General features: G+C 33.4%; 2 protein-coding genes across 3 annotated transcripts in view; one reads left to right on the forward strand and one right to left on the reverse strand.

Moving 5' to 3' along the window:
- The window catches only part of LOC129003246 (kinesin-like protein KIF12), a 53,394-nt gene extending 43,177 nt beyond the window's left edge, over positions 1–10,217 (forward strand). The window contains exons 11-16 of the mRNA XM_054431543.1: positions 4–130; positions 705–930; positions 3,641–3,788; positions 4,452–4,540; positions 5,299–5,367; positions 10,189–10,217. Of these exons, the coding sequence (XP_054287518.1) occupies positions 4–130; positions 705–930; positions 3,641–3,788; positions 4,452–4,540; positions 5,299–5,367; positions 10,189–10,204 (675 nt within the window). The 3' untranslated portion in view covers positions 10,205–10,217. The remainder of the gene's footprint in view (positions 1–3; positions 131–704; positions 931–3,640; positions 3,789–4,451; positions 4,541–5,298; positions 5,368–10,188) is intronic.
- A 1,496-nt stretch (positions 10,218–11,713) lies between these two features.
- Positions 11,714–23,444, reverse strand: part of LOC128991629 (SAC3 domain-containing protein 1) — a 39,810-nt gene continuing 28,079 nt past the window's right edge. Inside the window, exons 5-8 of one of the 2 annotated variants that reach the window (XM_054414684.1) lie at positions 15,089–15,298; positions 13,589–13,726; positions 12,551–12,740; positions 11,714–11,828 (exon numbers count right to left, since the gene is read on the reverse strand). In XM_054414684.1, the coding sequence (XP_054270659.1) occupies positions 11,739–11,828; positions 12,551–12,740; positions 13,589–13,726; positions 15,089–15,298 (628 nt within the window). In that variant the 3' untranslated portion in view covers positions 11,714–11,738. The remainder of the gene's footprint in view (positions 11,829–12,550; positions 12,741–13,588; positions 13,727–15,088; positions 15,299–23,444) is intronic. The other variant, XM_054414694.1, reaches the window with a different exon arrangement.

Here is a 23,444-nt window from a genome sequence, read left to right on the forward strand (position 1 = left end):
CAGGATCCTCGAGAGGCTCTTATCATGAGCCTGAAGAGAGAGGTCGCAGCGCTTCAAGAGGAGAACGAACATCTGAGAACAGCTCTTCACCTCAGCGCAGAATATGTGGCGGACTCAACTAGAGGTGATGGTTGTTCTTTTTAAACCTTAAGTTCTTATATCAGTGGCACTTTTTATGTATTTTCATTTTTTATGCCATTTTATGTAATTTTTATGATGCTATTTAATTTTTAGAGGGATAAGCACTATGTGTTGAAGACCAATTCTAATGTCCATGGAAATATTGTTCAAACGTATTTGAATTTGGAACATATGGTATTATTTCATATGCTAAATAATATTAATTGTAATTGTTCCAATGTTGTAAATAGTTGTTGGTTTTTAGTCTCCCATTTTTATAAAATTAAAACCTTTAATTCCAAGTCTTATAGTTTCCTACTAATAACACTATGCTTAGAAATACCCTAAAAAAGGAATGGGTCAAACATCCAACTCACATCTATTGTACTGAGAAGAAATGCTCATTTTTGTATGCCTGGTAAAAAAGTTAAAAAAAAAACGGTGACTGACGGTGTTGTACTGAAAGAGGGCAACCGAGGGCAAGTTAGCCCTTAGATTAACACATTATGTCCATAAAAATGGTCAAATTTCTTAGAAGTATAAATAGTACAATTATCCATCATAAATTTGATCCTCGATTCCAGAAAATAAACTTCAATTGAAAACGCCTCCAAACTTTGACCTTGAGAAGGTTGCGAGTATGGAAGGCTCGGAATTGGCCGAGCTTGTAAGGCACTACGCTAAGGAAAACGAAGCTCTGCGAAAGGAAAACTCTGAGTTGTTTGCCGTAAGAGATCTTCTGGTGCGAGATCAGGAGATTGTATGTCGAGAAAATGAGAGGTTATTGAAGAAACTGGAGGAAGTAAATTCGTAAGTATTTTCTAATGTAAAATATTTTTCATTGTTGGCAACATTAGAGTGGGAAATCAAAGTTGTAGGTGATAATTAACTTATTAATTTAATTTATCAAGACATTTCAGTAGGTACAATATTGTTCTTTTACATCTCGATGGGTTCAATGGAAAAAATATGTTTGTTAAAAATGCCTCTATGTTATTTTGACAATATCATTTTGCTAATAAAAAATAAGTTACACGGCAACTTTTGAGATCATTAAACAAGGTTTGAAATATACAAATAAAGCCCTTGCTACACATTATTTGTCTAGTCAATTGTTATTAACTAAGTAATATTTAAATAATCTCCATTTTTCATAACTCCCCAACTAGCAGAAAATTTAAAATTTGATTTTTTAATTGGAGATTGGACCATATTATGACAGCTAGGTGGTTCTTGTATAGTTAAATGAAAGTATTAAATTTGCAAAAGTCAGTTGTTTGACTGTAAATAGGATGATAGATAAAAATTAATTGTCAATTTTCTTAAATAATCCTTTGTAAACAAATATTTATGTTTATGTTAAAAGTGTGTTGAAACCACATTAGCTTTAGAATTTTTTCACTTTTGCACAAGAATTTTTGGGCAAAGAGTTTGATGGTGTATGTGCATGTTCTCAATGTATATTTTTTATGTAAAAATGTAAATAAATGTAATTTTTTTTAGATCAGCTATGGCCACATTTCTTAATGTGTCACTAATTTTTTTGGTAAAGTTGTCCCCACACAGTTCAAACGTTTATTGATGTAAATTATAAATTTATATTTCTGTCTTACTAATACATAAGAATATAGATGTTTTTTTAAACTTGTAAGGGTTGCATTGAGCAAAACCGAAGTTGTTGATGAATAATGATAAGAGTTTTTGTAAGAAGATACAGATTAAACATCCTCCTTCGGACCACATACAGAAAATTCCGGCATTAACCATGGATAAACATGACAAAGCAACAAACCGAGCAGCAAATACCTAATCCCCATTTTTTTGCAATAAGAGAGCCAGCTTAAATGAGACACTATCTGAGAACAGGCTATACAAGTCTTGGTTATGTTTACAAAGCCAATTACAAAAATATTTCTAACATGAGTGCTCTTCAGCCGGCTCCTGCAACGGTACAATTAAATAAGTACAGCTTGTCACAAGCCTGTTTTCCGTCCGCAAGAACTATTTGAGTTTTTCGTAACAATATGCGTGTCCAAGTGTGTTTGTGTTCGTGTACATATAAACTCCTTGACGAAAACCAAACGACCGGCTATCATAACAATGTGTTATTTCTCGACATGGTAGCTACGTGATCATGATGCAACTAGCGTTGAAACCTCGGTTGTAGGTACCACTAATTTTGAACTGGGACGAAAATAAAAGGTAAATAAACCGCTATATACAGGGTGAATTTTAAATGAGTTCCCCCCTACTTTTTTCTACATTTCTTAAGATATCAACTTCGGACCACGTCAGATCATTGTAGTGTAGTAAGTTCTTCGTTTTGACTGGGTAAACATTTTTGGCCGCCATCTTGGATCCGCCATATTGGATACAAAATTTATTTTTCAAATGTAAAGGTAGGATTGTGACCCATTGTTTCAAACTAGAATTTTACGCTGATTACAATGCCGCAATTAGTTTTTAAAAATCTTGATTCGTTCTAAAGTTATGAGGACTTTTTATAACTTTATTTTTAGCCCATTTTAACATTGTGCATCTACAAACTAAGACCATAATCTCAAAATAGTGATAGATAAAGATAAGTATACACCACCATTCATTGTCGACCTATTATCACTTGGTTATGACGGATGTATTTTTTCGGCCGCCATTTTGGATCTGCCATTTTGAAATGTGATAAATTAATTTAAATATGAAGGTTGTGTTGTGACCCATCATTTCAGACTACTTTTTTATGCTGAATTTAATGCCGCAATCCGTTTTGCATTTTCATATTTGTTTTTTTGAAATATTGGAAATTTAAGTAAGATAATTTTAATATTTCATCAAGAAAGCCTGAGAAACAAAAACGGATTGCGGCATTGAGTTCAGCATAAAAAAGTAGTTCAAAATGATAGGTCACAACACCACCTTCATATTTAAATTAATTTATCACATTTCAAAATGGCAGATCCAAGATGGCGGCCGAAAAAAATACATCCGTCATAACCAAGTGATAATAGGTCGACAATAAATGGTGGTGTATACTTATCTTTATCTAGCACTGTTTTGAGATTATGGTCTTAGTTTGTAAATGCACAATGTTAAAATGGGCTCAAATAAAGTTATAAGAAGTCCTCATAACTTTAGAACGGATCAAGATTTTTAAAAACTAATTGCGAAATTGTAATCAGCGTAAAATTCTAGTTTGAAACAATGGGTCACAACCCTACCTTTACATTTGAAAAATAAATTTTGTATCCAATATGGCGGATCCAAGATGGCGGCCAAAAACGTTTACCCAGTCAAAATAAAGTACTTACTACAGTACAATGATCTGACGTGGTCTGAAGTTGATATCTTAAGAAATGTAGAAAAAAGTAGGGGGGGAACTCATTTAAAATTCACCCTGTATAATAATCTGACATTAAAGGTACTTAAACTTACCTCTCCCTTAGTGGCCATGGCAGTGGCATGTTAGTGTATAGTGTACAGTAAATGTTGTGTGGTAGCTAGAAGTTAGTCGCTTGTCCCATAGAGTGTGCTGTAGGTCGCCGCTGATACCTGCGCGACCCTCGTACTCCGGTGACCTCCTCAACTCCACAGCTGATCTCAACAACTCCAACGTCTGGACCAACCCACTCCACGGCAGCCTCGACAAACTCAGCTCCTCCGCCAAGTACAAGGTACGTTTTCAATAATTGTTCAATTTTATGTATTCTTCTGTTCTTTTTAGATTTTGAGATGTAGGTGAGAAAAAGTGATATTTTTTTACTCTATACTTCTTTAGTTAGTAAAATTGTGAAATAACTGTAGCACATGAGATGATTAAGACGATTAATATTGTTTAGAAGCATATAAAACGGATGACTATATTGTACATGAGGGGAGTGAGCTGGTCTAGAGCTACAGGTCCCGGGTTCAAATCCTAATCCTGCCAATCACTATTGAATTTTATATTTGAAAAAGGACTGAAGTAATGTCTAAGAACAGTTCCAGACTAGAACCTAGCGTCCTATAATGTGAAAATGGAACAAAATTTTTTTAATTTTACAAAATTTAACATAAAAAAACGATTATTATCTGAGTAGGGTATATTATACAGACATCACCCAAAATCAAGGAATCGTCACTTTTCAACACAAGATAAAGGTAACCTATTCGCTCAGTCATACTAGAGACTTACAATTAACTAGAGTTATTTTACAATTACAATTAATACAATATTAATCTGCAATTAAAAAAAAAAACAACAAATTTCAGAGCAATTTTGATTACTAATTTAGCTTATTGACACTCAATTTTAGTTAATAAAACTAACTGTAAACATGACCTGGTATTTTTTAAAGGAACATATGACCGGGAAAGGAGCCAAGCCTCCTCACAGACTGCCCGACTCCATTCAGAAGGAATTGGACAAAAGGCAGATAGGGAAAAGGTAATACAATTCTTGCTAACATATTCTTATTTATAGTCAAACTTGTGTTAACTTTTTCCAAATAATTCAAATCAGGGTAAACAAGTTTAACTGTCGTAAAAGCAATCCAGTAGCAAATAAATAAGAATTATTGTAAAACTTAAAAGTTTTTTATTCGGTTTAACAAGTAAACACTCACTTTGATGTAACATGTTGTCAATCATAAAATGCCAAAAATATTTACATAGATTAATTTAGCCACTAAAGCCAAGAGTAATTGCACCTGCCCAATGCTTTATTTTGAGTATTTCAGATTAATTTATGCTTTCTGTCTCAGAACATATTTAAAATCTTGTTTTCTTAAAATTAGGCCTATAATTTATCCAAATTTTATTTTTGACAAATCTTTTATTTTTCTGTACTTACTGACTGAGATAGTAAATATTTTCTCGAACTACACAAACATCCTAAACTAAATCCACCTGGTGAGTCTGCGGCTCAGTCGGTAGCGCCACGAACATGAGGCCCAAGATAGCGATGTTGAGGGTTCGGATTCTGGTACCTGCCACTACTTATATCAGTACAGTTCACCCCTCACCTCTTGCTTTGCTGGATACGTTCCATGAACAGGCTCACGGCTTATGGCTCACGTGGACAGAACAATGGAAGGTAAAAGAGGCCACCAACCTCTTTAAAAAATAAATAAATAAGCAGAATTTTTTACAAAAACTGTTTACAATTTAAATTAGTTACAGTATAACATAATGTTACCATTTCAGCCTTGCTGAGAGCATTCGAGATCGAAACTTAAGAAAAACATCAAGTGATAAAAACCCTTCAAGCAATGGGTGAGTAGTTTATTGTTTTAGTATATTTCTTTTGAGGAAAGTAGAAGCCTTTATTGAAAGAACTAAGACCAGGACCAGAACAACTGTACTTTATGTATTGGTCCCCAGATGATAAAAATACAATTCATGTTTTACCTAGTATGTTATACCATTTTATTCCTACGGCGAACAGACTAATTTTTATAAAATTCTTGGATATCTTCATTAAATTTAGTGTATTATTTCTTTATTTCAATATTAGTATTAAAAAGTTTTACAAAAGTACACATGTGTTACTAACAGCACTATACCAGTATCCCTTGTCATAATGCTAAGTAGCCTATATATACTATGCTTGGGCACAGAAAACATACTACTATAACCCAGAATGCCAACCGCATGGTAAAAAGCGTTAAGCACTTTGAGAGAGCTTTGCCTGGCAATCCGTAGGCAGCGCCACCAGTGTTGCCATGCACTCAGCATAGCAATGCTGATGGCGCTGCCTACGAATTGACAGGCAAAGCTCTCTCAAAGTGCTTTACGCTTTTTACCATGCGGTTGGCCTTCTGGGTTATAGTAGTATGTTTTCTGTAGCGTGGGTTAACAGTAAATTTCCTTATGTTATGACCCTTTTGGGTAAAATTTCAATAAAGCAACAGCAAACTCACTTAGTATGCAGGTTTGCTGAGTTTTGATTGTTTTTTATTTTTTTTTTTTTACTTTTCTAATGTATAATTAAAAGATAATGTGTACATATATGAATAAGAAGAATATAGATTTGGTGCAAGGTTTTGAATCAGGTTATTACTTTCATTGAAATATTAGTATTTGGCTTTATAAAAAGTTGTTTAAGAAACAATTCCGTAATTCTTGTTGGAAGTACCGTAGGTAAACACACACATTTAATATTGTACTTAGAAGTATAATTTGGTTTCCTATAAATTTCTGATTTCTGTAAAAATAAATTTAAATTTCTGATTTCTGTAAAAATAAATCTACTTGGTTTAAAAATCTCAAACAAATTTAGATATTGGCAGCCATGGCATAGTTTTTAAACCTTGTTGTGCACCTATTATTTATTAAGAATAAAACTGTTTTGGTTGTATGAATAATAACAGGGTGTCCACAAAGTAGTATAGTTTAAATCACTAATAACATTACTTTTTTCATTCTTGTGTAGGTAATGATTCACATTATATAGTTGAGTGTAGTATCAATATCGTAGCATAATATATATGTATAGATTTACATTGTAAAGAATAGTATAAACTAATTGTAATGGTTTAACATGTTAAAATAAAATACTCACACAGTATAGGAATCAGGAATAGCAAAAACCGATCTGGCTTCTAAATAAAAAGTCAATTTACATACTTTTTTCTGGACACCCTGTACTACACGACAATATTTTAGCTTTTTTAAGTTTACCAGTGGGATCTTGTAGGAACAGCTGGTACGGATCAGCGAGGGATCCAGTGAAAAGAGCTCCGTCTATCGACAATATATACACATACGACACTCTCACACGAGCATACAACAACAATGTTACATACGATACGAACATTACACAAAGAGCAATGTCTCACAACAGTTTAAACAAATCAAACCCCTACACGGCAGGAAAATTGTCCTCTTTAGGCTCCTTAATACCGGTAGCGAGACACACAAACTCTAGTGATGCTCAAATTTTGTCCCTTAGGAACAAGACGAGTAAAGAGACACAATCCGAAAACTCAGAAAAAGGGCGTTTGAGAGACCCTTTTGGAAGTTTACTTTCCCTTCATGAAGAAGAAGTTGCGGCTGCTGTTTGAAACCGGTGAATATAAAAAAATTGAGCACAAAAATGGTGAAGCACAAATAAATGTGTGTGGAAACTGCATGGATCCATGTTGTACCTGACATAGTTAGCATGAAATAATACTTTTAAAAATGGAAAGATTTCAAGGATGAATGTTATAAGGAAAAGGATATAAAGTAGTAATGCTGGAAGCTGACATGTTTCTTTGGAAGTTGAGACATTGTTTAGGTGCAATGTATCAGTATACAGTGCGTGTGATAGATGAAAACTCAAGTAAAAGTCGTAGGAGTGAAGAAAATAATGTGGAAGAAAATTGACATGAAAAGCTGTAGCAGCATGTAGCTTAACATAACATACCTACCAATGTATCTGTATTAACTGGCAGAATAAATGTCCGTTCTCAATCAATATCAATGTAGAAAGAGGTTAGACAACTTTTCAATCCTCACTCAAAAACGGAGTTTACAGAATAACACAATAAAAATTAAAAAGCTGTAATTTTATATCCTAAAAACGGAATTTACTGAATAACACAATACAAATTAAGAAGCTTAACACTCTTAAAAAATTTTACTGTATTTTACCACTTTTAACTTTACACATATTCATAAAACTGAATCAATAACCAGCAAGAAGGCTCGGCATCGACGACTGTATATTTCCGTAGTACAGGTATACCAATAGTTTGCTTTCAAAGTAGGTAGTGACAATCCAAGAATAAAAAAGTGTGTAAATTCTCAGTTATGTTTTTACTCATTGTGAATTCTGTGTTATTAGGTAGCCTATGTAACTTGTCCGGTCTAAATTTCCAATCAAACTAAGATAAGTTTTCAAATATAACAATTATTTGGTTCACAGAGTTATTTGAGAATTTATAGGTTGTTCTAAATTCTCACTACTTATTTTTCAATGCTATAGAAGGTAGAAATTGTAGATTTAGAATAGAGTAGTGTTCATTTTCACTTTGTATTTTGTAAGGTTTTTACCAATACCACAATTTATGTAATATGTCTTTATTGTTTTACACTCTAAGCATTATGTAAAATAAGTAGAGTATAGAGTATTACGTATAAAAATTTTAATGATACTTTTTTAATACCCAAGCTAGCAGTGATCTTCTTTCTTAATTAAGTTAAAGCTTGTAAAAATACAATAAATTATATTAGTTTCTGGTGTCGTAATTCTGAGAAAGAAATTAAAGAATGGAAAATTCCTGAGTGCGTGTAAAGTTTAGAGCGGTCCATTTTAAAATATCGACACAAAAAATATGGTGTTGTCGAAAGTTTTAACATAAATGGTGTTGTATAATAAATACAGTAGACCCCCTCTTAACCGACCCTAATGGGACCGGACCTACGTCGGATAACTCAAAAGGTCGGTTAAAACGGGCAATCCCTAAAATCACAACATAATGAAATGCTATTAATTTGGAATTATATAATCAATATTTTGAAGTCATTCTTGCATTAGTAATAAAATAAACTACTCTTATCTCATTTTTAGTATTGATAGAAAAGTCACAAATAAACACATTACACGGTTAAGTCTAATTTCAGTGGAATATATTATAATACTAGGCAACAGTCAATAAAATTCCTATCTTAATAACTTTAGTACTGTAATGTATTAATTGATGCTTTCTAAATCCATCGTAATACAGTACAGAACCTTTTGTCGAAATTAAAGATACAAGCAACCATTTTGTTACAAGGGATAGGATGTTTATTTATAACCTCTCACTGTAGGCTGGAGCGAGGCACAAAAACTAGCTTGACCTTGGAGTTGTTAACCCCTCTTCCCTGCCCTCTCTACAAGTTGCGTTGTGTGTTTACTCCAGCGATAAGATAATCAGTTCTCAAAATCGTAACGCACTTTATGATGTTATAAATTTGCCACACAGATAACATATCAGATCAAATGTGCTCGAGCTACGATAACGAACGATGATGACAAACTGACAATAGGCCATGCTATATTTTTTGTGATCAACACAAAATAACTTATTCTTAGTCATATCCTGTGGAGATAAGTGTATGGTTCAGTTCTCATCGCCCAGAGTGGGAGCGGAAATGCCGAGATTCCTAGAAAGCGGCGGTTAAACCGAACTGCTCTCAAAGCAAGGTCGGTTAAAACAAACTGTATTATTTCACGATCGAAGGCGGATAATCCGATTATCGGTTAATACGAGGTCGGTTAAGAGGGGGTCTACTGTAACAGCTTATTATTATAATTAAGTCCGAAAGTGCCCAAGACAAATACAGTAGAACCCCTCATATGCAAAGTAACCCTCATCGCAGCATAACCGACTCCTCGGGATATCTCACCTTCAGGGTGGCCACAAGCCAGAAAGTCCGGGAATACCGGGAATCATGCGTAAATTTGTCGTCGGAGAAAACAGGAACCATACGGGAATTTTGTGAAATCATCAGGAGAACCTGATTTTAATTTTCAGTCACAGCAAAATTGAACGTCTTCCATGGTCACAGCAAAATTGAGAACACCTTCCATAACAGTGAAACCAAGAACGTTTTCTCACGGTCACAGCAAAATCAAGAACACTTTCTGCTATCCGAGTAAAATCAGAAACATTTTCCATGGTCACAATGAAATTGTGAACGTCGTCTGTACCACAGTTAGATTGAGGACATTTTTGAGGTTACGGAAACATCATGAACATCATCCGTAGTCACGGCAACATCATTGTCTCCCATGATGGCAGAAAATTGTATATTTTACCGTATGTATATTGTTTTTTTATAAATAAACTTTGGGCGTTACGACCATGGGGTCCTGTTATGGTCGGATATGAGGGGTTCTACTGTATATCGAATTTCATGGGTCATAATAAAACCTTCACCTGCAAATATTTATGCGAGCAAGACTCAACAAAACAACTGAATTTTCTACCTGAAAAGTGCTGAAAACTAAAAATCAAGCTCACATTGTGCTAGGGTTGTTGGGTTGACAGAGAAGGCAGATCAGTTGCCAAGCTGACTAGAAAGTTTTATAAAATATATACGGTAATTAAAAATAATTTGTTTCAGGACTAAAGCAGTATAGAAGAAGAACCCAAGTTCAAGTTCAATGGATATCACAAACTACATCATATCTTGGTGAAGAACTGAACTTGATAATAACATTAGTTCAGACATATTTACTTTACTCTATAACTGGTCAGATAATGAGCTTATTCAGAGCCTCGGCAAAGAGAAAATTTAGATATTTAAATACCTAAATAACAACAGAAAAATAATAATATGATAAAAACATATAATATTTGAAAAACTATTTTATAGAAGTAAAAAGGAAATGGGTCTGAAAACTCAATAACTTTTAATCAATTGAAATGTTTTTTCATAATAGCCGATCCAAGCATGAGAATTTGTTTAAATCTTAGCTAATAATTGTCCCAGTGGTCCACCAATTATAATTAATTCTTTTTAATTTTTAATCCACTAAAAATATCTATTTAATTTTCAGATGCAAAATTCACTGCTCAGTTTTAAACGAAAAATTTGTTTCAGGATTACTTATGACTGAAAGACCTATACCTTTTTACTGACTGGAGTAGTGAATTTACAAAATAAGATTATTCATATTACTTACAAATTATACTGTAGATTTGCTAAAGAACTTAAGTGCTAAGCCACTACACCCAGATATTTCGATTAACTCAGTATAAATTTGAACAGATACAAAAAAATAATTTAAAGTATTTTTTTATTGGGAATAGTTTCAATGGAAAAATTAAATTAAGATCTACAATTAAGTTGACTACTTTTAAATCAATGCTAGTTCAGATAATAAAAGTTTAGAATCAAGGATCCATGTAGAGTTTTAAAATATTTCAAGGTTTATTCTAGAATAGGAAATACAATGTATTTGAAGTACAAACTTTAGAATTAATATGTAAAAATGAATACATTGTTAGTTTTTTATTTGTTTATAATTTTACAAAATGGTTGTTACCTGTATAGATAAATAAAAGTAATTTTTCACAACGGTTGTTTATTTTTTCATTAGTCCTTATGACTTTTAATTTAATTTTCTAGCTTGAAAATATTCTAAAACAATACACTAACACCTCATTCATGCACACTCGAGATTAAGTAAAATGTTGGAGTATTTTTTTGTTTTCAGATTTTAAATGATTGATTATTTTTCAATGAAACATTATAAAATTAAAATACAAATTTTTGTTGAAAGAGTGATTCTGGAACTCTGTACCAGTACCACTTTCTTTTCCCTCAAATTGAACCTTTAAATAATTGAATGTGTGTGTGAAAACTTAAAGTGTCTTACATAAGCCAAGAATGTTTTCACCCACTAGTAATAAACTTATATGCATGTATACTTAAAATGTAAAATATAGTAGGCAAGCATGTAGCCTATATAGACACAAAATATTTTGTGTCAATCTGATTTATCAAACTCATTAAATTAAAAATTCCAGTAATTGTCTGATTACAACATTTATTTTACATATAAATATATACAAAATTAAATTGTATACAATACAAATTAAAATATTCACAATTAAATATACAACCATTATTGTACATCATGGTAGGTATTTAAAATATTTTTTTTTTATTTAGCTATCAGGATCAACACAAAGTAAAATATCTGGCAGAGAAATGTTGGTAAGATTTTCATCTAGGAACTTGAACTTCTTTGGTGGTCTCTGAAATATTAAATAAATATTAGCTTTCATCAAACTTTTAAAATCTGAAAATGCACCCTACGGAAGTTGCCGATTCAAAAGGATGTTTTTAAGTCTTTCAGTAAATTAAAACCACGACTAGCTAAAATAAAGGGGACAAAGCCTTTCCAGATAACAAATTTTTGGTTAATTCAACTGCAGGGAGGCTGTGCCTATTCTCAGAGATCTACAACAGTAGAAGAGTTTGTTATTTTAACTGCAGTCATTTTAAAATATTACTATAGACAAAAGAATTAAATATAGACCGACAGCAGTGATGCGGTTAGCAAGTATTCTGGCGTCCACCGCTAGGAGTGCCGTGTAGTTTCCGCGCACACCGCTGCAACGCCAATCACTAGCGAGCGTTGCCATGACAAGTTTGTAGTTAGAGCCAGGGTTGCCAACTTCTGGAGAATTCCCCGGGATCCGGAAGAGAAGTTTGTTCTGTTATTTACCTAGGTTATAAAAATTTCTGTGGATAAAAAAATTGGGCTCTTCCGTTAACACTAAAGGATTTCAGAATTTAGTACAGTACTCATATTGAAAAGTGGGTCTGAAAGTGGGGGGTTGAAGACGGCAGCAAATCGACGAACGCTGAGCACATTCAAGCGGTACATCACGGAACCTTCCTTTGTCAGTCTATATTTAATTCTTTTCTTTTGTCTATGATATTAGGCTACATAGCTATTTTATTACCAACTTACTTCTTTGGTAGAGTTGTCAAAAGTCCCTTTCAAAAAGTGAACTCCGTCTTCGTCGACTGACAAACCATAATATTTACACTCTTCTGCAGCATCTTCATCATTCGCAAATAACAGTAGTGATGTAAGTTTTGACAGACTGTATCGCAAGTTTTTGCTGCTGTATGCACTGTTCATGACCGATAGCGTCTTTCTGCAAGAAACAAAATAATATATTGGAGTGACGAAACAGTGATTTATGTATAACAAGCACATCTAGATGAAATGTGTAAAAAACACACAGCTGCATCGAAATTAAAAACTTCTGGTTTAAAAAACTCAAAATAAAAAATTCAAATTTTCTAAACCAAATGTACATACAGTTCAGACTTTTTCTCTATCATAAAAATTCACATACAATTCCTGGCTTTTCCGGTTCCCAGGTTAGCTGCATACTCCCCGTATAAAACATAAATCTATTTTGTTATACAATAGACAACTCTCTTGTATGTAAACTGGGTAGCTGAGTGGTTAAAGTGCTTGTCTAGTGATGAAAAGGTCGTCAGTTAGATCCTGAGAAAAGTTAGAAGGTATAAAAATACTTAGATGGTTCAAAGCTGGGCCCAACTGATCTTGATCATTGGGCTATAATAAATGGTCCTGACTAATTAAACAGATGATCTTAAACTAAACAATGCATCTCATTCCATTCTACACTCATCTTTCACTCATATTTGGGTTGAAATACCCACTTAGGAGGCGTCGCCATCTCAATGGGTTATAAATATCTCTTTACTTGTGATTTTTTCCAGAAATACAATGGTATCACGAAAATATAAGTTTTAATTGCTTCTGTGATTTTACTGTACATTAGACAGACAACTCAGGATCAAAACCACATAAATAATTTGTTCTAACCTTGTTTGGCAAATGCCTGAAGTTTCAACTAGATTCACGTATTCCAACAAATTTAACAAATCAATTGATAATTTTGTTATTTAGAAATTAGTAATTGTTAAATTACTTATGAAATTTGTTTATGATTTTAAATATTAATAATACCTTCTAATCTGGGGGACATGCAGAGCAGCCACACAGCACAGTAAAGGAGACAAATGACGTAACTGACGGAAAACTGTCACGTAATCGTTACAGAAGTGGGCCAAAGACATCTTCAGAACTGTTCTAGACTGACTGCCACTAAAATTATAACAGCTACAATCAGTGGGTGGAGCAAAATGTTAAGCTTACCTTGTGCTTGTGCCTTTTAATATACAGGGTGTTTATAACAAAAGTTACAACTTCAAACCACCATAAAACCTTTATTTTTCCTTTTCAATCTATCAAATAACAATCAAAGTCTAGGAAATAACTTCAAGTTTTGGTACATAATAAGAACACAACCCTTAACGAAGCTCCACAAAAAAAGTTATATCTGGTGATCTAGGAGGACATGAAGTTGGCCCATAACGGCCAATCCATCGGGTTGGAAATAACCTATCCAGACAATCTCAGACACAGTCTCTCCAGTGCGGAGGAGCACTGTACTGTTGAAAAAAAATTTGTTGTAGTCCTTCTATCAATGGAAACGTTTCTATTGATCGTTGAAGTTTCCAAACAAAGGTCGTGTTTGGTCCAAACTGGAATTTGGACTTAATTGTTTGCGTGCAAATAATGGAAAACATATTGAAGTTGGGTAAACTCCTTATAATGTACCAAAACTTAAAACAATTTCCTAGACTATTATTGTTATTTCATAGCTTTAACTGGAAAAATAAAGGTTCCATAGTTGTTTGAAGTTGTAAAGTTTTTATATAAACACCCTGTATTACAAGGGGCAAGTGCAAATTGTGCATTTTGATATGGTTCCTAACTCATTTCCGAGGTAAAATAGATAATTAGTTTCCATTTTACTTTTTAAAAATTACTTTGTATCCAAAAGCCTTAAAATTTCAGAAAAAACCATTTGATGTCCCTAGAGGCCAAAAACGCAATTCATGAAATTTGGCGTAGAAGTGTACAGAGCGGGATAAACCTTGAGGAGTTTGCGAACTAGCATGATCGCGTCATGGAAACAGGGTGTTATGGGGTTTTGATAAATAATATAAAATTAAAATTGGTTTTTAAAACATAGAAATGCTTAATTTTCATTACAGCCATTGTGTAGAGCTTAGAAAACCAATAACATACAATGAAGTGTTGTTTTACAATTAAAGGTTGCAGTGAAGATTCCGAAAACAGCACCTTTAAAACTCCCATGTCATTCTTATGGAGAAAAAGAAAACTGTTTTAGTTTCCTTGTTTACGGGTGTATGTTGATTGAATTTAGCAAATGTTTTTATTCCATCCTATACTATTAACATTTGGTCTAAAAACACTTTTTTACCTTCCCTATAGCAGCAACCATAATACTCTTCAGATATATTATTTTAATGGAGAACAAACAAAGGAAATTTCAGTAAAAATCCATCAGACGAATTGAAATACGTTTAGTCTGTAGGTTAGCTGGAGCGGGGGTATTTTTACCTTAGCACCTCTCTAGGTGGTATTTCCATTTCATACCTGTGGGATTTAATGGACAGCAGCCTATAAAGGGCCTCAACATTCCCCAGATGTAACAGTCCGTAGAGAGCTTCCATCTGATCTCTGGTGACGGATATCTCATCTTGTTTCTCGTCCGAGTCGTAACACACCAACAGGTGTTTCAGACTGTTGTTCAGTTGTGTTGAATTCAAATGTGGATCAAAGTTATCAATAGGCTCTTCACATAACCTGTAATATTACAAACATTCAATACATTTGAATGAGGGTTTTTGATCTGATGAGGTCAAAAATTTCCCTACAAACTGGTTTTACCTTGTTTGTAAATTTTAAGTTTTATTTTCAGTATGTAAACATAACATGAGATTTTGTTTAAAATTTAGTATGTTATAGCCCTTTTAACTCTTCAGAAAATTGTAGAAACCCTGTTGCTGTAAAAATAACGGTTCAAAAGTTATTGCAAATCATTTGATTTTCTCATAAAAACCTATAATAAAAAATCGGGTTGAAAAAAGCTCAACCAATTTTGATTCAAATTTAGTATTTGTTAGCCCTTTTAACCCAAAACAATAGTGTAAAAACATCATTGCTCTAAAAATTATGGTTAAAAGATAGTGCAGCTTTTGTGATTTTTCCCATAAAATATCATAGTTACTCCCACCTCAAAGAGAAGTATGTTATACCATTGACTATATAACACTACTATATATAGTGTTATATAGTCAATGGTTATACATTTTTAGTCAGGTGACTCAATATTTTGTTATAAACAACAAAACTGAAGAATTTCAGAAGTGAAATATGAAAACTTAGAGTGCCAGGTTTTAGCTGAGAGTATATTTTTGTGTGTGTTTGATAAAAACAAAAAACTCAAGAAAATAATTTACAGTCGGGACCACGTAAGTTTGCAGTTGAGGGAGGAGCCTATTTACCATATGGTTTTGAATGAACCAATGAGAACCGTGCGGTGTTGCAAAATCTAATAATATCAGCTGATTTGAAAATATTGCTTAGTATATTTTAATTAGTGCCGTCAACGTGCGATGTGGCAACGTCGCACTAGCCTTGTCTTGTGATTGGATGCCACCAACTGCAAACGTACGTGGTCCCGACTGTAGTTATTTATTAATCTGCTTTAGAATTTTTATTTTGCAACACATGGTGTGATCTTCCAGTTGACATTTTTTCATATGAGATTGCAAAATCTAATAATACCAGCTGATTAGAAAATATTGCTTAGTATATTTTAATTAGTGTTGTCATGTGCGATGTGGCAACGTCGCACTAGCCTTGTCTTGTGATTGGCTGCCACCAACTGCAAACTTACAAAGGTCCCGACTGTAGTCATTTATTAATCTGCTTTAGTATTTTTATTTTGCAACACATGGTGTGATCTTCCAGTTGACATTTTTTCATATGAATCATCTTAGCCATGTGACCGTAAACCATGAAAACAACAAAAGTACAAACCCTAAAACTTCAAAAGTGAGAGATAAAAATCAAACTTTTTGTCTCATCACCAACATAATGTGACGTGGACAGTAGACTGTGCTGTTTTGCGTGGCGAGGCTCGATACGGTGAGAGTGATATATATGAATAGCCTGTCATAGCCTGTCATATAAAGCTATTACCGTAGGCTGTAAATCACTTCACTTATATTGGACTACTACTAATCATTGGTGCAGAACTGCTTGGCTAGGAACCCTGAATTATCACATGACCTCGTGTCATGTAGTGTACTGCTTAGTCAAAGATACAATTGTTCAGCTGCCTGACCAGCTAAATAATTCATAAGGTCTGCTGTTCTCAAGTTATCCTGCAGCTACTGGATACAGTTACTTATATAAAACAAGGAGTAGTGATAAACGGTTAATTTTTGCTCTATTTATTAATGTAAAACACATAGAATAATCGTCGAGAAAACAGTGGTTGATTGCTGCATCTTAAGCAAAAGGGATTTGTGTAAAACTGACTGGACTTGAAGAATCCTTTGTTTGAACTTCATTGATGGCAAAGTAAAAAGTAGTGTCGAGAGGATTTGAAAAGGTGACCTTTTTTATATATATGAGAAATTTTCAAAAATCTTTTGGTTTGAAAGCTTCTGGTTTCGCCTCATTGCAGTGCACAGTTTTGCAGGGATTGGAGAATTTCGGTCCCTGCTGGTGCCAACTCTGCTGGAACATCTGCGGTAACTGGCTAGTCTCTCCTTATCCAGAGGAATTGGAAGCTGGATCTTGAAGTCTGGAGTTCAGTTCAAAGTGGATGGGTGGTGCGTAGTGGCAAGTGTAAGAGACACTATATTTTGCTTGTCTCTAGCTGCTGTTGCAAAGCAGAACGCCTTCTTGCAGACTTGGCACAGGTACATGTTGGATCCATGTAAGGTGGGCAAAGTGAGCTTGTGAACTGTGACCAACGGCTACAAACGCTCGGCTTATATATTAGCATTGATTATTGGATACTGAAGTTAAATATATTTATATGATATTGTTGTTTAGTAGTCAAAGATTCACTCAAAGTAACGGTAACATACAACCTCCAAGAAGTGGATTGCCAAATGAATAATAAATATTTGAATAATGATAAGGTTATAGTGATAACTTTTCCAACCAGAATTCCTTTACTCTCCTGTGGTGGTGGGAGGAGATTTTGGAGTATTTAGAGAGAGTAAAGCCGGGTTTTCCTAGGCGCGGAAGTGGAGCGCGTTACGCGGAGAGCAGACTCCACTTGTCTTAGGCAATTTAATGTTACTGTTTTCCTAGAAGCGGAGCGGAACACCATGTTATTCTCTTTTCCGCTCTCCGCGCTCCTCTTCCGCGCCTAGGAAAACCCGGCTTAAGACATAAGTAAGGGTATATAAATATGGGTAACAACTTGTTCATAGTCAGATACTGTGAGAAGTACAGCCACGTTTTTACTCCACTTTTCATGCATCATATTTTGTGAGTAAAACCATGACTATTAATTCTTTTAATTCCTTTTTACTCTGTCTCTATGGACATTTTTATATTTTCAACATGCTGTCTAGCAAAAAGACGAAGAAATCAGCAAAAAATATCATCTTGTTTTGTTTTTTGTTGTTGTTTTCATCTTGCCAATATTGTTTTTGATCAAACAAAATTGTTTTTAATCAAACAATACAGAAAGACCTCGCTAATTTGAATTTCAGAGGAAAGCCATATATTTCGAATCATAGGAAGTTTGAAATGTAGAGAGTTTGAATTATAGAGGTCAGAATAAAAAAAAATTGAATTAAGGAGGTCCCAGTTTTAAGTGAAGAGAGTTTGAGAGAACGGAGACTAATGAACACATCGTGGGAACTGAAGTGTTCGTGCTTTTTGTCTGTATCAATTTCACGACATTTATTGCTATGTTAATTAAATAGCAAGATTGTTTACTTTTTGTTGTCAGTTAGTTTTTACATGATTAAAGTCAAGTTTTGTTGTACTAAATGTTGTGATTTTAATTGTATAAGTGAATACACGTTAGTAACATCAATAAGAGTGTCAGTTCATGTTTCAACAGGTGTATTTTTTGTTCTAAATTCAAATTACAGAGGCTTACGGTAATGCAGTTCGAATTGTAGAGGTTGACTTCGAATTTTTGAGGCAATAATTAAAATTATGGCAACAAAAATTTGAATTGTAGAGGCTGCATTAAGCGTAAAAATCACTTTGAATTATCGGTATATTATTTTTTGAATTAGCCTATAGCGGTTTTCTGAGGGGAACAGAAAAACATTACTAATTATAGAGGTTTTCGAATTCTCAAAGTTCGAATTAGCGAGGATCTACTGTTTTGCTTTTCATCTTGCCAATATTGTTTTAAATCAAACAATATTGTTTTTAATCAAACTGTATTGTTTTTAATCAAACAATATTGTTTGTAATCAAACTATATTGTTTTTAATCAAACAATATTGTTTTTAATCAAACAATATTGGCTAACAGTTTATTCAATATAGTATTAGCATAATAAATAATTCAGAAACTGAACCTTGAAATTAGATGATCGTAAGATTTTAATAATAATTTTTAAAGTTTAAGAGACAAGGAATTTTTTTCATTTGCTTTTCCAAGAGTACATACCTTATTCATTTAGTATTGATTAGTATATTTTGCATAAACTTGTAAATTCTTCAAATAACTTATAAGTATAGACTAGGGTGAGGTTTTTTTGGTGTAATAAAACATAGTTTTTTTATATAGCTTTATTTGAGCCAGTTGATGAAGATTTGCTGACAACTAAGAGCAATGTGCTTATATAGAGAATTGAAAGCTGCTTTGACCACAAATTTTTTGTCTCCTTTACAATTTTTTTGAGATTGTGGCTTTCCTTGGTCTTCTGCTGTTCTGCCTGGCAGAATACTTTTGTAGCTGACACCGCGATCTCCCAGAACATCTGCAAGGTGGTTGACCCTCCTCAGATGACCTCTCTGATCTGCTTCCCGTGTCATCGGAGGCTGACCCAGGGGATCATAAGGCTGTCCATCACCCACAGGTTCATAGGTTCGATCCTCGGCCAAACTGAACGGCGCAGGTGAAAGATGTAGGAGAGTAGGTGGGCTACTCATGAATCCACTCTGCTCTGTTGTATCGCAGAATATTCCAACACAGGAAGCTGCTGTAATAAAAATAAAGACTAAGCGTACTGTGTTCATTCAATTATGAATGGTATTTTCCAGGAACTATGTCACTGAAAAACACTACCAGATGACCCTACTGGTAATTCCCATGAAGAACTCGACTAACAAAAGCTGGTATGAAGAATATAAAACGTGTCTTAACATGATATTGAACAAGTTTTCAAAATTGAGATGCCCAATAAGAGTAGGGCTTAATACATCTAACATCTCGCTTCAATTCCGAATTGTCTGATCCAGATATTACAGAATTATAGAGCTTGAACTACAAACTATAGCATGGATAAAAAAACTCCTTAAGTAGATTTGTCATCCTTATGAAACAGCTTAAGCCAATAATTTTATTAGTTCTATCCAATGCACTGTAGGGTTCGTGATTTGTTTATAATTTGTTTCTTGTTATTTCAGTGATCCAAAACCTCGTTTAACCAAATAAAACGATCAAAAACAATAACTGGTCTCCTAGTTGAATAGCCAAAAATCATGAAAATAACCCAAAAATAATAGAAACAAAATATTGTCTACAACACTAGACATAAACTAGATAGGAAAAACGAGCTTCAAAATTTACAATGGGATAACAACTAGGTATACTTGTGTTGCATAGTCTATGACTATAGTCATAGACTAATCATCCACAAGTAGACTTCTCATCCCATTGTAAATTTTGAAGCTCGTTTTTCGTTACTAGTTCATGTCCGGTGACACTGGGTGTAAGTGTCGACGAAATGTTGTTTCTATTATTTTAGAGTTAATTTCATTATACGAGTAGGTGTATAACTGTTTGGTAGTGTTTGGTGTATAACTGGGGTACAAGTTATTTTTTATGGTTATACAGGGTGTTCAAAAAAGGTAGGGATATAATTTACGTAGTGATTCCTTGGGTCAAAATAATGAGAAAATCAAGAATAACATTTTTTTCCAAAATCGCTTAGTTAACCAGATATCTGACATTTTGTATTTTTTACATATACATTATTAATTTGATTTTTTCAACTGATCCTTATGAAACTTTGTATGTATGTTAAGGTAGAAGAGACCCATATTTGAAAAAAAACATTCATCTTCATTCAACTTAAAATGTCAAAATGGCGGCCATTGTCATTTTTTAAACTTAAATTACCGGTGCTAAAAAATTGCTGATTTTATGAAAACATTTCAAGAACACTTTTAGTTAGCATTACTAATTCCCTATGAAACGATACCAAGTTTAAAAATATAAAATGAGAAATAGCTGAAATATCACGATTTTTAGTTGTAAAATTGGGCAAACCTGACTAGCTTGGCCTTATTCTACCCCATTTTACAACTAAAAAATCCTTTAATTCATAATTTTTTTAATTTGAGTTTCTTGTACTAACCACGAGTTGGAGCTTTAAACAAGCGACGGAAACTGTCCAACATCAAAAATAAGATCTTCAGTTCAGCCTCAGAGGTCAAAGGTAACTTCTTATGTAGACCACATAGTGAAACAGCTGATGGAGATATACTGACATGTAACACAGTGTAGTGTGGTTATATAGAGAGTAGAAAGCTGTCCACCACTTTCTGGGTTGAATTGAAACTGGTTGGGAGCTTGTCTTTATTCAATTTAATGTGTCCTCAATTCTAGCTTCCAAAATCAAGTTTCACATTTTGGACAGGAGTGAAAGTTCAGAGTAACCCAGTTACACAGCTGGTGCTGAAATAACTGATTTGAATATACAGGGTGTTCAAAAAAGGTGGGGACATAATTTACATAGTGATTCCTTGGGTAAAAATAAAGAGAAAATCAGGAATAACATTTTTTTCCAAAATCGCTTTGTTAACCAGATATACGCCATTTTGTATTTTTTACATAAACATTTTTATCTTTGAATTTTTTCGACCGATCTTTAAGAAACTTATTAATGTTAACGTAGAAGAGACCCATGTTGGAAAAAAGTTCATCTTGGTTCAACTTCAAATTAAAAAATGGCGGCCATTTTAATTGTTTAAACTTATATTACTCAAAAATTGCTGATATTATGAAAACATGCCAAGAACACTTTTATTTAGTATTTTTAATTCCCTAAACAATACCAAGTTCAAAAAGTTTGAATAAGAAATAGCTAAAATATTAAGATTTTTTTTATAAAACGGGGTTGAAGGCAGAAGCTCAAGGTTTTCCCCATTTTACAACTAAAAATCATAATATTTCAGTTGTGTCTTATTTCATCTGTTTGAACTTGGTATTTGTTGATAGGAAATTAAAAATGCTAAATAAAAGTGTTCTTGACGTTTTAAACGTAATTGAGGTTAAAAAATTTAAATGGCCGCCATTTTGAAATTTTAAGTTGAATCAAGATGGTTTTTCAGGGTGTCCACAGAAAATTTGTCATTAATTTCCATGACTTTCCATAACTATCCATGACCATTTACCATTGATTTCCATGACTCACGAACTTTATTCAAAAATTATAATATAACATACAAACATACACACACAAATAATACTGCCTAGACGAGTTATTTAACAGAAAATACTGAAATATGTATTAACAGATGACAATTGAGTATATTAAGTACAACAATGAACTTATACAAACCCAAAACTCATAAACTAACACAACTGTAATAAATTTAATTGTCGTATATTTGTGAAAAATCCTGAAAAATGCTACAATAGTCGGGGTTACAGCCGACTAGAGCATTGAAAAGTCCCCTCAAATCCATCCATCATTGGGGATTTCCATGACTTTCCTATTTCCATGACTTTCCATGACTATCCCTGACTTTCAAAAATTTGGACACTCTGTTAGCGAATTTCCCTATAGGGAAGTAGCTATTACCTGTAGGTGGCACAGTAAGACCTAGACCCGGGACCGATTTACTTTTTCATTTTGACGTCCCCAGAGGCCAAAAACACCATTCGTTCAAATTTTTATATATGTATATATATATATACGTCCGTGAACGCGATAACTTGAGTAATTTTTGTCCGATTTTGATGAAATTTGGTTTAAAGGTGTAAAGCGGGATAAACTTGAATGAGTTCGCGAACCAGCATGATCGGACCATGGGAACGGGGCTTTACGGGGAGTTTTATGGGGTAAAAATAGGTTTTTCTCACTTTTGACCCTCAAAACACAAAATTTCCCAATTTCTCTTTAGACCTTTTTAAAGAGCTTAAAAAACAATTAATTTAGTATATAAAAGTATTTTTGTTCGGTTAATAGTAACGGAGAAAATTAAAAAAATTGTAAATTTAAAATTCCCATGTTATTCTTATGGAGAATATTGTCAAATGTTGTAGTTTGCTTGTTTATGGATATATTTTGTATTTTGATCAAATTTATTTATTTTGTACTAAGCTATCAATATTTTACAAAAAAACACACTTTATTAGTTTCCTTGTAGCAGCAAACCTAGGTACTCGTTAAACCTAATGTTATTAAAATATATTTTATTGAAAATCAATTAAGACAAATGGAAATTTGTTTAGTCGGCAGGTTTGCTGCGGCGGGGGTATTATATTGTTAAATTTGTAAATAACAAATTTTTCGCCACACTACATTGTTTTACAAACTATCCTGGGGTTTCATTACATACATCTGCACTGTAATGAATTTTAACGGAAACCAGCTAATTATGGTTGGCAGTACGTCAACAAATCAATAAATGAAAACATAAGAAGTTCCTCTTAGAAGTTGTGAGTAGTGAGTGATTATAAGTCTTTTAGTCGGTGGGAATATATAAAGGATTTGCACTTTTTTTGT

The sequence above is a fragment of the Macrosteles quadrilineatus genome, unplaced genomic scaffold (assembly GCF_028750875.1).
Source record: "Macrosteles quadrilineatus isolate MER2022 unplaced genomic scaffold, UCM_ALF_1.0 Scaffold_1__1_contigs__length_201487025, whole genome shotgun sequence".
NCBI classification, from domain to species: Eukaryota; Metazoa; Arthropoda; class Insecta; order Hemiptera; family Cicadellidae; genus Macrosteles; species Macrosteles quadrilineatus.